The sequence below is a fragment of the Orbilia oligospora genome (assembly GCF_000225545.1).
Source record: "Orbilia oligospora ATCC 24927 unplaced genomic scaffold scaffold00083, whole genome shotgun sequence".
Classification (NCBI taxonomy): domain Eukaryota; kingdom Fungi; phylum Ascomycota; class Orbiliomycetes; order Orbiliales; family Orbiliaceae; genus Orbilia; species Orbilia oligospora.
The window spans coordinates 739,429-752,574 of NW_011645640.1; the positions used below are offsets into that span (position 1 = coordinate 739,429).

At 46.3% G+C, this 13,146-nt stretch overlaps 4 protein-coding genes across 4 annotated transcripts; 1 reads left to right on the forward strand and 3 right to left on the reverse strand.

Moving 5' to 3' along the window:
• Window positions 1-664: 664 nt before the first annotated feature.
• On the forward strand, window positions 665-1,669 carry AOL_s00083g209 (uncharacterized protein; the record flags this gene model as incomplete). Its single annotated transcript, XM_011125388.1, has 1 exon — window positions 665-1,669. One exon carries the CDS (start codon window positions 665-667, stop codon window positions 1,667-1,669), a length of 1,005 nt encoding a protein of 334 aa, XP_011123690.1.
• Window positions 1,670-3,567: 1,898 nt separating this feature from the next.
• Window positions 3,568-7,132, reverse strand: AOL_s00083g210 (uncharacterized protein; the record flags this gene model as incomplete). The annotated part of the gene is made up of 2 exons (XM_011125389.1): window positions 3,568-6,336; window positions 6,422-7,132. 2 exons carry the CDS (start codon window positions 7,130-7,132, stop codon window positions 3,568-3,570), a joined length of 3,480 nt encoding a protein of 1,159 aa, XP_011123691.1.
• A 1,018-nt stretch (window positions 7,133-8,150) lies between these two features.
• On the reverse strand, window positions 8,151-8,563 carry AOL_s00083g211 (uncharacterized protein; the record flags this gene model as incomplete). The annotated part of the gene is made up of 2 exons (XM_011125390.1): window positions 8,151-8,166; window positions 8,313-8,563. 2 exons carry the CDS (start codon window positions 8,561-8,563, stop codon window positions 8,151-8,153), a joined length of 267 nt encoding a protein of 88 aa, XP_011123692.1.
• Window positions 8,564-11,391: 2,828 nt separating this feature from the next.
• AOL_s00083g212 (uncharacterized protein) lies at window positions 11,392-12,703 on the reverse strand (the record flags this gene model as incomplete). The annotated part of the gene is made up of 3 exons (XM_011125391.1): window positions 11,392-11,850; window positions 11,931-12,495; window positions 12,564-12,703. 3 exons carry the CDS (start codon window positions 12,701-12,703, stop codon window positions 11,392-11,394), a joined length of 1,164 nt encoding a protein of 387 aa, XP_011123693.1.
• Window positions 12,704-13,146: the final 443 nt, after the last annotated feature.

Consider the following 13,146-nt stretch of genomic DNA (forward strand, 5'->3'; position numbering starts at 1 on the left):
AAGCATCCATGCATGAAACCGGTTATACTATCGATATTCCAAGGATCTGTCCGTCTCGTGTCTAGATATATAGGTGCCGCATAACAGAAGGCATGTTATGATATCAAATACCGAAGAGGCACCTAGGGCACGATATTGTAAGTTTTGAGTCTCGTAGGAACCGAAGAAGAAGGTGGGGGGCGAGGAGGCTTTTCAACCGCGACTTGTCCACAACTTTTTTTTTTCTTCTGATATTTCATATTGCAATTGATTTGGAGATCTAGAACTAACAAATATGTGCCTTATAGATATGATACCCTGTGTACATAGCTTCGCGGCCAAACATAGACATCAACAATACTAGGGTGCGTGTCCATACGCATTTGCCTTGTTCTTATGGATATTGATATTTAGGAAATTGAAAAATCGGAGTTTGTGTGGGGCGGGGGTTTCTTCTTCTCTTTCTTCTCCTTCTCCTTCTCCTCTTCTTTCTTTCTTCTAAAATTTCGTCTACAAAAGATTTTGAGTTTAATTTTAAATTCTAAATTATTATTATTATTATTATTATTATTATCATTTTTTAAAATAAATTATTAATATAAAGGAATTAATTTGTCTGAATATATATATATATATATACATACATACGTACATACATACATACATACATACATACGTTATCTAGATGCTTCTCTCCAAGGCTCTTCTGGTGTTTAGCTGCATACCATTTTTGGAGGCATTGGTAACACCGCCTGTACGGGGGAAAGGACCTCCAGAATTATATAATACTCCCTCTAGCAATATTACCAGCACCGGCAATCAGACAGTATGGCAGCGGCAGCAGCAGAAAGTGGAGGAGAAGGAGGAGAAGGAGGAGAACCAAATAAACTCAACCGTCATCACACCCTCCCACGAATCCCCTAAACCACTACCACCAGATGACGATACCTCACTAGGATTCAGTACCAGAGCAATCAGCAGCAGAATATTCTACGGCTGGATAAGATTTTGTCCAGAAATGGAATATGTAATTAACCAAATGGACCCAGACTCCAACGTCTATCCTCGATTGGGGCCGGCCTCATACAACAGGCGCCCAGACCCAAGAGTACGACCCGGTCCTACATTCACACGCATGCAACGCCAAAGAAGCCTCTGCGCCTATTGCGACTGCACCGAGCAAGGAGATCTAGTCACAACTCCGAGAATCCCTCCTACCACCACCGCCCATTGTTCGGTCGATTATATCCTCCAACGATGTAAACTCTGGTATAATTGTGTCTGTCAGATTATTATGCGCGACCCAAAGTATGACCCGGATACCACCATTGAGGAATATCAGGATGCTTTGAATCGGGTACCCTTTTGGGCGAAGGCTCAGAATCCGGCGTGGAGGTGGACGCCGAGGAATGCGGGTGGTTTTAGTATGACTTGGGAAGGCCTTGGGACGGAGTCTACCGTCCCTTGGTTGATAGAGGAAACTGAGCGGGAATTGGTCCCCGGAACGAAGGAACCGTATTATTTGGAGGGACCGGATCAGAGGGACCCGAACCAAAAGGACTTGAGTTGGTTGAGGGGCCCGCTTTCGGGGTATGGAGGTTTAAGGTCTGGAAATTATAAAAAGCGATCTATTACGGGAGAAGAAGTAAAAGAAGGAGGTAAACAGACATCTTCAACAGAACAGGATTGAAGATTTTAGTCACAGTCTCGTTTTTGGCTCTAGCTATATTATCCTTACTATGCCTGCGTAGATAATTTTTGTTCATTCAACAAGGTCGCGAAATTTGTTATTTAGTATTTGTTTCAATTTATATTCATCCAGTTTAACATGGAATACATCAGTAATCTTCAGACAGAATCCACTAGAGACAAGATCTTATAATTCACAATCGATATATTCCACGCCGGTACAGGTGAAAAATGCAACATCAAAAGTGTGTTGACAGAGACGTCCAAGTTAAGTTAGCCAGCGTAGGCGAGAAGTATTTCTAGCTCCGAAATTCCTAAGTAATTGTAAGCCCCCCCCCCCCCCCCGGATTATATCAATATAATCTCATAATTGCACACTCGTACTTCCCCCCCCCCCTCTTCTCTTCCATATATATCCTTTCCTAATAGTCCACTCCATATGACCATCCATCACACCCACCATCCATAGTTACCGTGAATAAATTTTATATAGGTATCCCGCACAATCTCACACTCTCATATCCAAACTCGTCCAATCTTTCCCCCCATCATCCATTCATTCATTCATCCTTTTCCCTTTTTTTTCCCGTTATTTTTCAACTTAAACTCTCCATATCCCGCCGTTTCCACCTTTCAAAAAAGACAAAGTAATAAAAAAAAACAGTAATAACACAAAAAGAGGTATGACAGAAGAGAAGAAAATAGATCACAAAAGGAGTAGAGAAGAGAGGGGAGAGAAGAGAGAAAAGACAAGATAAGATGAGACGAGAAAAGAAGGAAAAGTCATTCTGGTAATACATATATTCGATTCAATTTGATATTAAAACAGAAAAAAAGAAGAAGAAAAAGGTAGATCGTCGTATAAAAAAAAGGACCCACCATCTCGAGCTCTCTCGACCTTGATATCAATCTTAAAGCCACCCCCTCCCCACCTCCATCTTCACCATCCACCCAACCCCCGTTAACACGTTACACCGAAATATAGAAAATACATGTTGAAAAAAGCCACCCCGTAAACATAAAACCATAAATTAAAAATAAAATGATGAAAAAAAAGATGAAAAAAAACTCCAATCCGTCTTTCCTTTCAATATGAGGGTTTTCTCCATGGTATATGTGTTACTGAAACAAAAAAGAAACAAAAAAGAAAAATAAAAAGTGGAGTTATGTTAGCACGCACTATAGTATATATATATGTCAAACTTGGAGTCTCTGTGGAAATTTGTCGGGTATCGTGCAAGAGACATCATTCATTGTGGGATATAAAAAAAAATGGGTGAGAGAGAGGAAAAACACATCAATGACGCCAAAAATAACATGAAATTTGTGGGTGGGGTATGTAACGTTCTTAGATTTCTTGTTCTCCTGGGACTCAAAGGGTATAGGTGGGAGGTCTATAAAAATGGGAAGATAAGGAAAAGGACATCCACGGTAACAAAATAAAGAAATAAAATAAAAAGAGATATGCAAGATCCATCTCGGACTGTTGGGGAATAATGCTTAAGGTAGGTATTGAAATATAGAAAGGGAAAAAGAAAGTTGAATTTATCACAAAAAGAACGCCCCGGTTCATGCCAAAATACACCCAGTAATTATTTGATAAAAAAAGAAAAAGAACTTCCAGATGACATGCAGCCGAATAAAACATCAAGCGCAAAAGCGAAAGGGAGCAAAAAGTATTAAACAGACAGGGTAGAAACGAACGCTGCCAAGTTGAGTGACGCATGGGAAGTAGAAGAAGAAACCAGTAGATTTGCGTGTCTCTCTTTATGAGAACGACTAGACCACAAAACCATTGAGAAAAGAAGATGAAAGCCGATAATTTCGGGAGAAGGGGGGTTTAAAGCCGTGGAAAAGCAAAAGAAGGCCAAAGAGGAAAGAAATACAAGAGGCTTAGCTCTACTGTTTCCTCTTGTTCTCATCCAAAACTTCGGCTCCTTCCTCAAAGAAGCCTTCGTCGCCGAAGGCATTGGCTGGTGGATCCACGCGCTTGCTGCCCTTCTTCTTCTTCTTCCCCCCAACTCCAGCGGTGACCTTCGTTGGCTTTGGGAGAGTATTGATCGAAGATGCTGACGGAATCTCGTATATCATCGGCTCCTCGACAACCTCCGAGATCTGAGGTGGGGTGGAGATGCGAGAAGTTCTAGATCTAGACGGCTTTGGGAGTTGCAGCAGCTGCTGCTGCTGACGTTCCTCAAATCTCATGCCGCTCTCCATAGCCTCGACCAAACCATCGCTACTCTCCACGAATTCCACATCGCCTTTAGCGAAACCAATGTCCAGTTTTTCAAAGGGAATGTTTCTACCGAAAACCCAAACAGTGTCGTTGGATGGAGCAATATTGAGGTGCCAAGTAGCACTAGCGGCAATGGAGTTTTCTTCCTTAAAAACTGAAAGGGTAACATGTCGGTCAGAGTGGATTGGAGGGTATGGAGGGTTGGTATCAATCTCAGCGTAGGAAAGTGGTGTATCGATATGTTCCTTTTGCAGATCTTTATTTTTGGAGGTAGGTGGAGGAGCGGGGAGTTTTCCGCCCCAGTATCCTGGCAGTACCGTTGGCTCGGTCTTTGTATTTTCTTCACCAACTGAAATTGGAGAAGTGGGTTCCTCCTCATCTTCCAGAGGTTCCGGAATACCGGTGGGGACACCCTCCGGCAAACCTGGGAGCTCGTACTCCAACCAGCCGTTGGTGACAACACCACCGTCATGGGACGACGATTTTCTTCTAGCAACTGTAGAGGTCTTGCTCTCATAGATCCTCAGGGTCCCGCCTCCGATCATTGCGACATAACCATACTCTTTCCCACCAAGGAACTTGACAAATCCCATTCCTGGGGTTCCAGGCCCGTATGGGAGGGAAACTCGATGAAGTGTAGCATTCGCTTGTGGTGCGGAGTTGCTGCTACTTCCAAGCGTACTGTCCTTTCCAGTACTCGTGCCATAGCCATTAGCGCTGCCGCTGGAGCTTCTTCTCCTCCGGCGGGCAGCAACAACGAGAGGTTGGGCGTTCGTCAACAGATTTGCAGCGGCTTGTCCGGCCGAGCTGACCATACCGCTAACTCCACCTTGTTGAGGTTTTGGTTGTGGGATGGATCGCTTTGGTGGCGGCCATTGGTAAGCGTTGCCGGGCATGTCATAAAAGTGAACAGTTCCTTTCTCGGTGACGATGGCGAGTTTGTCTCCCTTCGGAGCTGACCAAACCACATCGATGACGTGTGCAACCGTCATACGGGTAAACCTGGCAATTTGTCTGACATGCCTACCTGCATGATGCCCGTTTGCGAGCCTACCGTTGACGGCAATAGCAGAAGCATCGGCGGCGCTGGGGCTAGATTTCCCGCCTTTTGATTGAGCGTTTGCAGATACAGGTGGTTGATGCATAGCCTTTAGCAAATCCCAAACATGAACCACATCTCCCTTGTTGCTAACAACTAACAAAGCCATCCCGCCGGGTGCAAAGGAAAGGAAACTGGCTCCCTGTAAAGGCTGGAACGTAGTCTGGGGGGTCAGGGGCTCGTTCTTCTGACTCTGAGCCATGCCCTTACCAAGATCCATAATCGAGATAACGACAGACTCCGAAGAATTAGAAATAGCAAGACCAGAATTGTTCCCGTTACCCTGGTATCCGTTCTTTCCAGGGGATATGCCGCTACCAGGGCCAAGAGATGCAAGTTCCCGCTCCCGGTCCCGCATCTCCTGGACCTGCATGCCTAGCGCACTAACACCATTGCTACCTGCAGGATTAGGACCAATCTTAACGCCAGCTCCCGGCGGGCTGTTGCCGTTACTATTGCTAGCACTATTGTACCCGTTCCAATAATTCTTCATGGCACGGATTCCTTGTTCTCCCATCCACTTGGCGCCCCGGATGACCTCTTGTGTAACCTCTCTGGCAACACGATTAAGCATCGGCTCGTCTTCAGGGACGTCGACATACGTATTGGCTTGTGGTTGTGGGACTGCTGGATTTGGCAAATGTGGTGCGCCGATTGCAGTTCCCCCGACGGGGGGAAGAGGTGTGCCCATTCTCAAAGCCTGAGCGCTGGGTGAAGGAGGACAGTAGGCTAACCACCTGCCCTCGAGGGAAAAGATCGGCAAACCAGCTTTAACACTTGGCAGGTTCTCGCTGCCATATTCAGCGTTGAAGCTCCCAGAAGAGCTACCTCTGCCCTCTACGTATATGTTCGTCCAGACTTTGCCCCAACAGTGCCATGATCGGTCGTCAACTACTCCAGATCGTCTCTTGCGTGTTCCAGCGGGTTTGGAGTCCGCGAACAAGAAGACTTCACCGGTTCCCGCGATTCCCACGGCGACAATATTTCCGGTACCGCCGATGTTTGAAACTTCGACCCGGATTCCGAGAGGTGCAGGAATACCATTTACACCAACTGGGATGTATGGCGACTTGTACAACGTAGCTACGTGAGTTCTTCGTGACAGCGAGTATATTTCTACGGATGTTTGATACTCTTCTGCCTGGTGTCTCGGAAGCTGGTCCGCAGACCTATTTGAAGCAGCACTCGTCGGCCTCGAATTTTCCGACGGAGTCGGTGATCCGTCCTCGTTTTCGTCATCCACGTGTTTTGGGACAACAGGTGAGTGCATAACGAGGCAGATCAGTGGGCGTAAGTGTGCGTTGGGGTCGTCTCGGCGAGGCGTGGGTAGAATCTACGAAATGACGTCATTAGTATCATGTACCCCCCAAAAAAGTCACTAAACCAGATGCAGCTACACAATATCATCTGTTTCTTACCTTAGCACCGATAACAGTTCCTGGCAAACCACTCATCCTTGCAAGAAGCTCTACGACACCTCTTCCAACCTTCCAAACATCAACACCGCCGTCCCAGCCCAAACAAACAACGTCAGTTCCAACGACGCCATTCCCCGAAGCTTTCTGAGCTGATTCCGATCCAATAATCCCTTCGAGATCATCTAGTATATCAAACGAAAATGCCCATCCGCCATCTCCGGGTTTCAGATGTCCCGAATGTGCCGGTGGCCGCGGTCCACCTCTTCCAGACAGATGGCTCGGGGTCGGACTAGTAGCGTACACGCTAGTACCCCTCTGATCTGGGAACGAAGGGTAGGAGGAGCCATGATGCTGTAAGGCCCGTCCACCGAGACCCGTTGGCGGACTTATCGCACGAGGTGTCCCACCGCCAACACCACCGGGTATTTGGGAATGGTAAGATCTGGGGAAGGAGTTTGGGATCGAGATATGATTCTGGGGGTTACCGTACTCCCCTGCTGGTCCGTGGAGGTTTGGGGATGTACTTAAATGTTGTGGCGATACGGACGGGGGAGGAGAGTTACCCAGAAGGTTGAAGGGGAGAGAGGAGGCGGTTGTGAATGCGGAGAGTAACGGAGATGTAGTCTTCTGTTGGGCCTGCTGCGGCTGGACCTGGGGGGGGAAGGTTCTATTACTGTCGTCCTCGGAGCGGCGCGGTTTGCGACGAGGCATGAGGTTAGCTTTGATTTTGGTTTATCCTTAATCGGATATGAACACTGAAGCTATAGCTAGCTTGTATATAAGGGAAATATCCCCCTCGAGGAGGGTTATCGGAGTGAATTGAACGATTTCAGGGAACAACGATGACAGTGCTGGTGCAGATAACGGTGATGACTACCACAACAGAAAAGAAGAAAAGAGGTTGCAAATTACGGGATGTGTATCTTCGAAAAAAAAAAAAAAAGACTACCAAGGAGGAATCGGAACTTGGCTTCTCCTTCTCCTTCTTTGACAAGGGAAATTTTAAAAAGGATATTTGTGGATATGGAGATTTGGGGTTTAAAGAGCGAAGCGGGATGAAAGCAGCGTTGAGGTAGAGCGAGTTTCAAGCAGCAATGTGTCTCAAAGCGTCAACGTCGAGCGATGTGTTGGGATGAGGTCAGATGCGTTGTGATCAACAGGCAGGGAGGGCAGGGCAACTCGGGGGCAGACGCAGTATCGATGGGACCTTTGTATATAAATGCCGTCGACAGAGAGAAGAGCATGACGCTGACGGCATGATATATAAAGGCCTCAAGAACATGGACATGGGCACCCAAAAATGGCCCTGTCGGGTGCCTGCTTTCTGCCTCTTGTTCCTGCTCCGTGCCTGGGAAGGGTTGGTCTGGGTCTGTCATTCGCCGCTAAGGTTGCGTACTGCCTACATGGAGGTAGCATCAGATGACTCAAGCAGAACTTCAAGCTAAGGGGGTTAGGCTAGCTAGCCTCCATGCTACGTAAGTAAGTCGGTACCACCACCACTTCACTTCACTTCTTCTTTGAGAAGAGTGATGTGATTGATAGTTAGCTCGAACCGAAGCTTGGTGGCTTGCTTGCCGACTTTAGTGTACCTAAGCACTTAGGGGGCAACCTTTTTCTGTTGTGAATGTAGGTGGTAACTTGCAGCTTCAAGGGAACAGATAAGAGACCCACGGCGACAAGCCGAATGATGTAACAGCGAAGCAACAAGATCGGCCAAAAATGGAGAAAGCTAAGGGGGCCAGGCACTAGCACCAGTAGTAGCAGTGGTAACTACTACTTGCTATTACAAGTGTCCGTAGGTGGTGAAAGGGATAATAACAAATATAGTATGTAGTAATGATACAATTATGATTCGTTATGAAACAGTAAAAAAAAACGAATTGTTACTTACAATTCTCTAGGGTATATCTTAAACCTCCCACCGATCAAACTCTTACTATCAACGTTCCCGTTGTTATTGCTATTGTTATTGCTATTGCCGTTACTGTTACCACCGGTCTGACCACTACTAGGTCCAAAGCGATCGAGATTTTGCGCTTGGGCTCTTTGATAGAGAGATTGGCGTTGGACGGCTTGCTGCTGATAGGTGTTATTATAGGGGGATGCGGGATTCGGGGCGTCAAAGGAGGGAGGTGCTGGCATTAAGTCGGCACGGGGCACTTGACGAGAGGCCAAATTCACTGGTTGTTCTTGGTTTTCTAGATCTACTCGTTCCCTACGAGCTACTCTCCTAGATTATTGCTGAAGCTCTAGCAATATACTCGGGGAGGAGACGGGTGAATGGGAGAGCGAATCGGGTGAATATGGATAGATGCAATGTAATGTAATGTAATGTATGGGGGGGATACGCTGGTCGTCCGTCCGTACGTTTGGCTCGATTAGCTGCTAGTCTAAACTAGCTGGCGATTCGGTTCAGTCGTTGGGATTTCGTTGGATCGTTTCGTTCCGAAAAATAAAAAGAGTTCAGTTTCGGTTGGATGGATTCTTGGTGATTCTTTTTGGAAATTTGATTTAGAAAGATATTGAGTAGAAGAAGAAGAAGAAGAAGAAGAAGAAGAAGAGGAAGAAGAAGAAGAAGGAGGTAGCAGGAGTGATATGATATGATATAAGAAGAGGAAGAGGTTCGGGATGGATGGAGAGTGTGTATGTGGTGCACTAACCGCTCCCAGTCAAGTATCCTTAGGAACCTGGCCTGGCCTGGTAACTTAGTTAGTAACTGAGGACTAAGTAACTATCCGAGACGAGAAGATTCGATTGATCGGATTGGCCGCCCAACGACGCTGCGGTGCAGACGGAATCTAATACAATTAAGGCACAGCTGCCATCAATCAATCAATCGACCTATCAACAAAGTGGCGCTGTTGAAGGATTCGATGCGGATGGTGTAGTATAATATAATATAATATATTAGTCCACACTTGTGTTTTCGATATATAGAATTAACAGGCACGATAAACCCAGCGGTCAAAGAGTAGCGCCTAGTAGTTGTTGTAGTTATTGATGATAATGATGATGATGGTAATGAATGAGTGAATGGATGAATGAATGATACGATGAGAAGACACAGACAGAGACAGAAGTAAAACGGGGGGGTTGGCCATCCTTCGGCCGGCTGCGACTACTCCTTCCTCGTCTATCCCTCTATTCTTCTATATGCTTCTGTATACTATACAACCCCATAATATTACTATTCATTATCACTAAATACCTAAACCTCATATACAGAAAGTACACACCGTCACTGTCACAATCACAGAGGAGAACTGAGAGAGAGACACAGAGAGAGAGAGGTTCCTTTCAAGAATGGTATACTTTCTAGCAGAGTGAGTGGGTGACTGAGTGAGTGAATGAACGAATGAGGGGAAATTGCGATCCATATCCATATCCCGTTCAGATTCGATTCCCCCCCACCCGATGAGAACACCAACCAGACCCACCCAATAAGACGGTACCCCTCGTCCCACGCACAGCATGCCCATGCCGCCCGCGTCGGGGATATATTCTCAGCTATCCTGCTATCTATCTGTGGTCTCTGAAGTAATAGCAGTAGCAGTATGTGGTGTCGATATTCCTGCATCGTCGGGAATGCAATCCACACCCACACGCTGCACCGGCAATCCCATTACATACCGGTTACATCAATACAGTACGTATCCTTATGTAAGTACAACATTTCCAATTCACAAAGTATTTCCCTTTGTTGGGAATCAAAAAACCCCGAATGATTCAAAATATATCAAACAGTACGTGCGTATACAGATAACAGTCATCATAATCGAATGAGCTGTTTTTTTCTCTGCTTGCGATTCCACATCGCATTCGGCAAAAAACAGTCGTTTCTTCCCGTTATCGTCTTTTTTCTTCTTCGTCCAACCCCCAGTATACCTCCCTAAGTATTCTAATAGCCTTTTCCGTTTTCTTTCTCTTTCGGCTTTTAAATTTTGGGTCTTCTGTTTTATCGCTTCGCATGCGTATCGTTTCTCGGGTTCCCTTAACATCCACTAGCTACAGCTGGGCTCTGCATGCACATGCCATGTATGTATGGATTCCATCATGTTATGTATGTACGATGTATGTCTGAGTACCTACGTAAGGACTTATATGTATGTATGTATGCCGGTATGGGAACCTTATGTATGTACGAGGGGGACAGTTTAAGTTCTCTAATCCGTTGGGACCTGTTGAGATCCACCTTGGCCAGGCCACGGTTCACATTCAATGTTCGCTGTACAGCTAATCTAGCTAATCTAGCTAATCTAGCTTACTATAGTACTAGTTAAGTACTTAGGTAGGTTGCTCCCATGCAGCTGCTGCCGCTGCTGTAAACATTTATATATAAAGTACTCTGCATTAGTCCCTCAACGCCATTTGCATTCCGTATTCAATCGATCGATTGATTAATTCTCATCCGAAAGATAGGTAAAGTAATACTTATATATAGATAGTAATATTATAATTACTTGCTTAGTAAGTGCTTTTTAGGCTTAGTAGGAATAGTTGATTGGAAAGGAAAGATAGTAAAAAAAACAGAAGATATTTTTGGTTTCTCTTGCTCACAATCAACAGACGCTGTTTTTAATCGAAAAAAAAAAGAAGGCTAGGATAAGAATAATAATTAATCGGGAAGTAAGAAAAAAAGCGAAGGAGAAAGAAAGAAAAACGAAACTAAACACCCATGAATCACAATAGAAGTTCGAACACAGGAAGAGAGGAAGAGGAGGGGGGTGGAAAGACGCAAGAACCCGATACCGATCCCGACGAGCATAAAAGTATCGAACAGCGAAGTAGGTAAGAGTCAAAACAACCCCACCATTCCATCCCGTCCGTTTCCTGTCGTCCTTCGTCACACAATAGCTGTTCGAAGGAAAGAAGAAGAAACCAAAATACCTGCGGAAAGGCGGGGGGACAAAAAAAAACGGTCGACAAGGACGGGGGCCCTATTTATGTATGACTGTACTACTTCCCCCAACCTATTTCTCTTCCGCGATATTCAGCCCGCTCAGCGCCTCCGCCAGCTTAGGGTTCGTCTTGGAGGCCGAGGGATCAACCGCCGTCGCAGCCCTCGAAAGCCTTTCCCTACGATGCTTCATCCCCTCTGCAAGCAGCGTTGTAACATCCTCAACCGTCTTACCTCGCGTTCGCAGTCCCGTCCTCTCCCTCCCAAGTTCCGTATCCTCATTGATAGTCCTGAACACCTCTGCTGTACCTTGATAGATAGTCTTGTCAAACCCGCCTTCTTCGTGGAAGGTATCTGCGATTTCCTCCATCTCGCCGACCCAACGGTAAGCCTTGGGTGGCATTTGAACGATGGCATTATTGACAAAGCTGGAAATCAGGGGTGTCTTCTCGGCGAGTTGGTCCTGCAGCGGCTTGAGTAATCCCAATGATGCAGCTGTCGTAAACGACTCGATAGCAAGAGCCGTCAATCCCTTTGAAATCCCCCCCGCAAAAAATTAGCCAAATCACCCACTCAAGCATAAAAATGATGAAATACGATATGCACACACACCTTCGTAAGACTTGCAAAGCACATTTTAACTCCACTCGCCTGCCCAATCTCATTTCCAACCCACTTAACCCCCAAAACCCTCTCCAAAACCTCCCCATCATCCTCTTCTGTCTCCACAAGCGTAGTAGCATCATCGTGCTCGTTGAACGCCGTCAAAGAAAGCTTCAACGGTCCGCTGAGCATAATATTGGGCTTGAACCACTCTCCATTGTGTGGATCCAACTTTGGCGGTCCTCCAATGATCGCTCCGTCAACAAAGACGATTTTCCGCCCGGCAGGATTATTAGCAAGTTGAATATTGATACCGTTGAACAGAGCAGCAATAGCACGTGCCGTTGCTGGAGATGTGGCGTTCAAATCAAGGAAGTAAAGAGGGGCAGGTGGGTGTTCCGGAGCAATGGCCGTCGAAGCAAAGCTGACAGCTGCCTCTGCGATTCTGCGAGCGGTGCTAATAGCTTCGGCGGGTGGGACGATGGAGAAGACGTAAGTACACTCGGCGATGATGTCCTCGTCGGATGGGTAGCAGTGGAATTGAGCATCGCGAGCCCGTGTGACCGTGTACTCACTACAGTATATTAGAATACAATTAGATCATGGCCATGAAACGAACGAGCTATACAGATAATGAATTACCTTCGACCGTGTAATTGGGTAGCGACGGTATAGCCGTAGTGTCGGAGCATTATACCGATACCTGTACCCATCTCGCCAGGCGTCAAAATGGCGACGGTAGGAAGGTAACGGTTGTCGAGCTGTTGCTGCTGGTCGGCCATCTTTACTGCTGTCTCTCGTAGAGGTACCTAATCAGTGTATGTGTATTCTGTATTCTGGATGGTGATGATAGTGATGAAGCTTTTGTGACAAAAAAAGAGAATAAAGCTACGAGCGAGAGAATGAGTGATTAGAACTGCAGGGTAAACACAGGGTCCTTGTTTCTATATAATCGGTCGATTGAGCGTGGGCTTGAAGTTGAATGACTTGAAGAATGAAGTTCTGGAGAACGGTATTTTAAGTGGTCCCTCCTTGCTTTATGACGAAATTCACGTCCAGCGCCCGCCCGCCTAGCTTCTTATCGATACGCCAGCCAGCTCCCAGTAGCTACCAAGCACCCAGGCCTGGAGCTCCCACCACTCCAACAGCAACAGTAATAGTAACAGGTGGTCATGGCCGTGGATAATAAGAACTGTGCTATACAGTATCCCATCCCCACGGCACG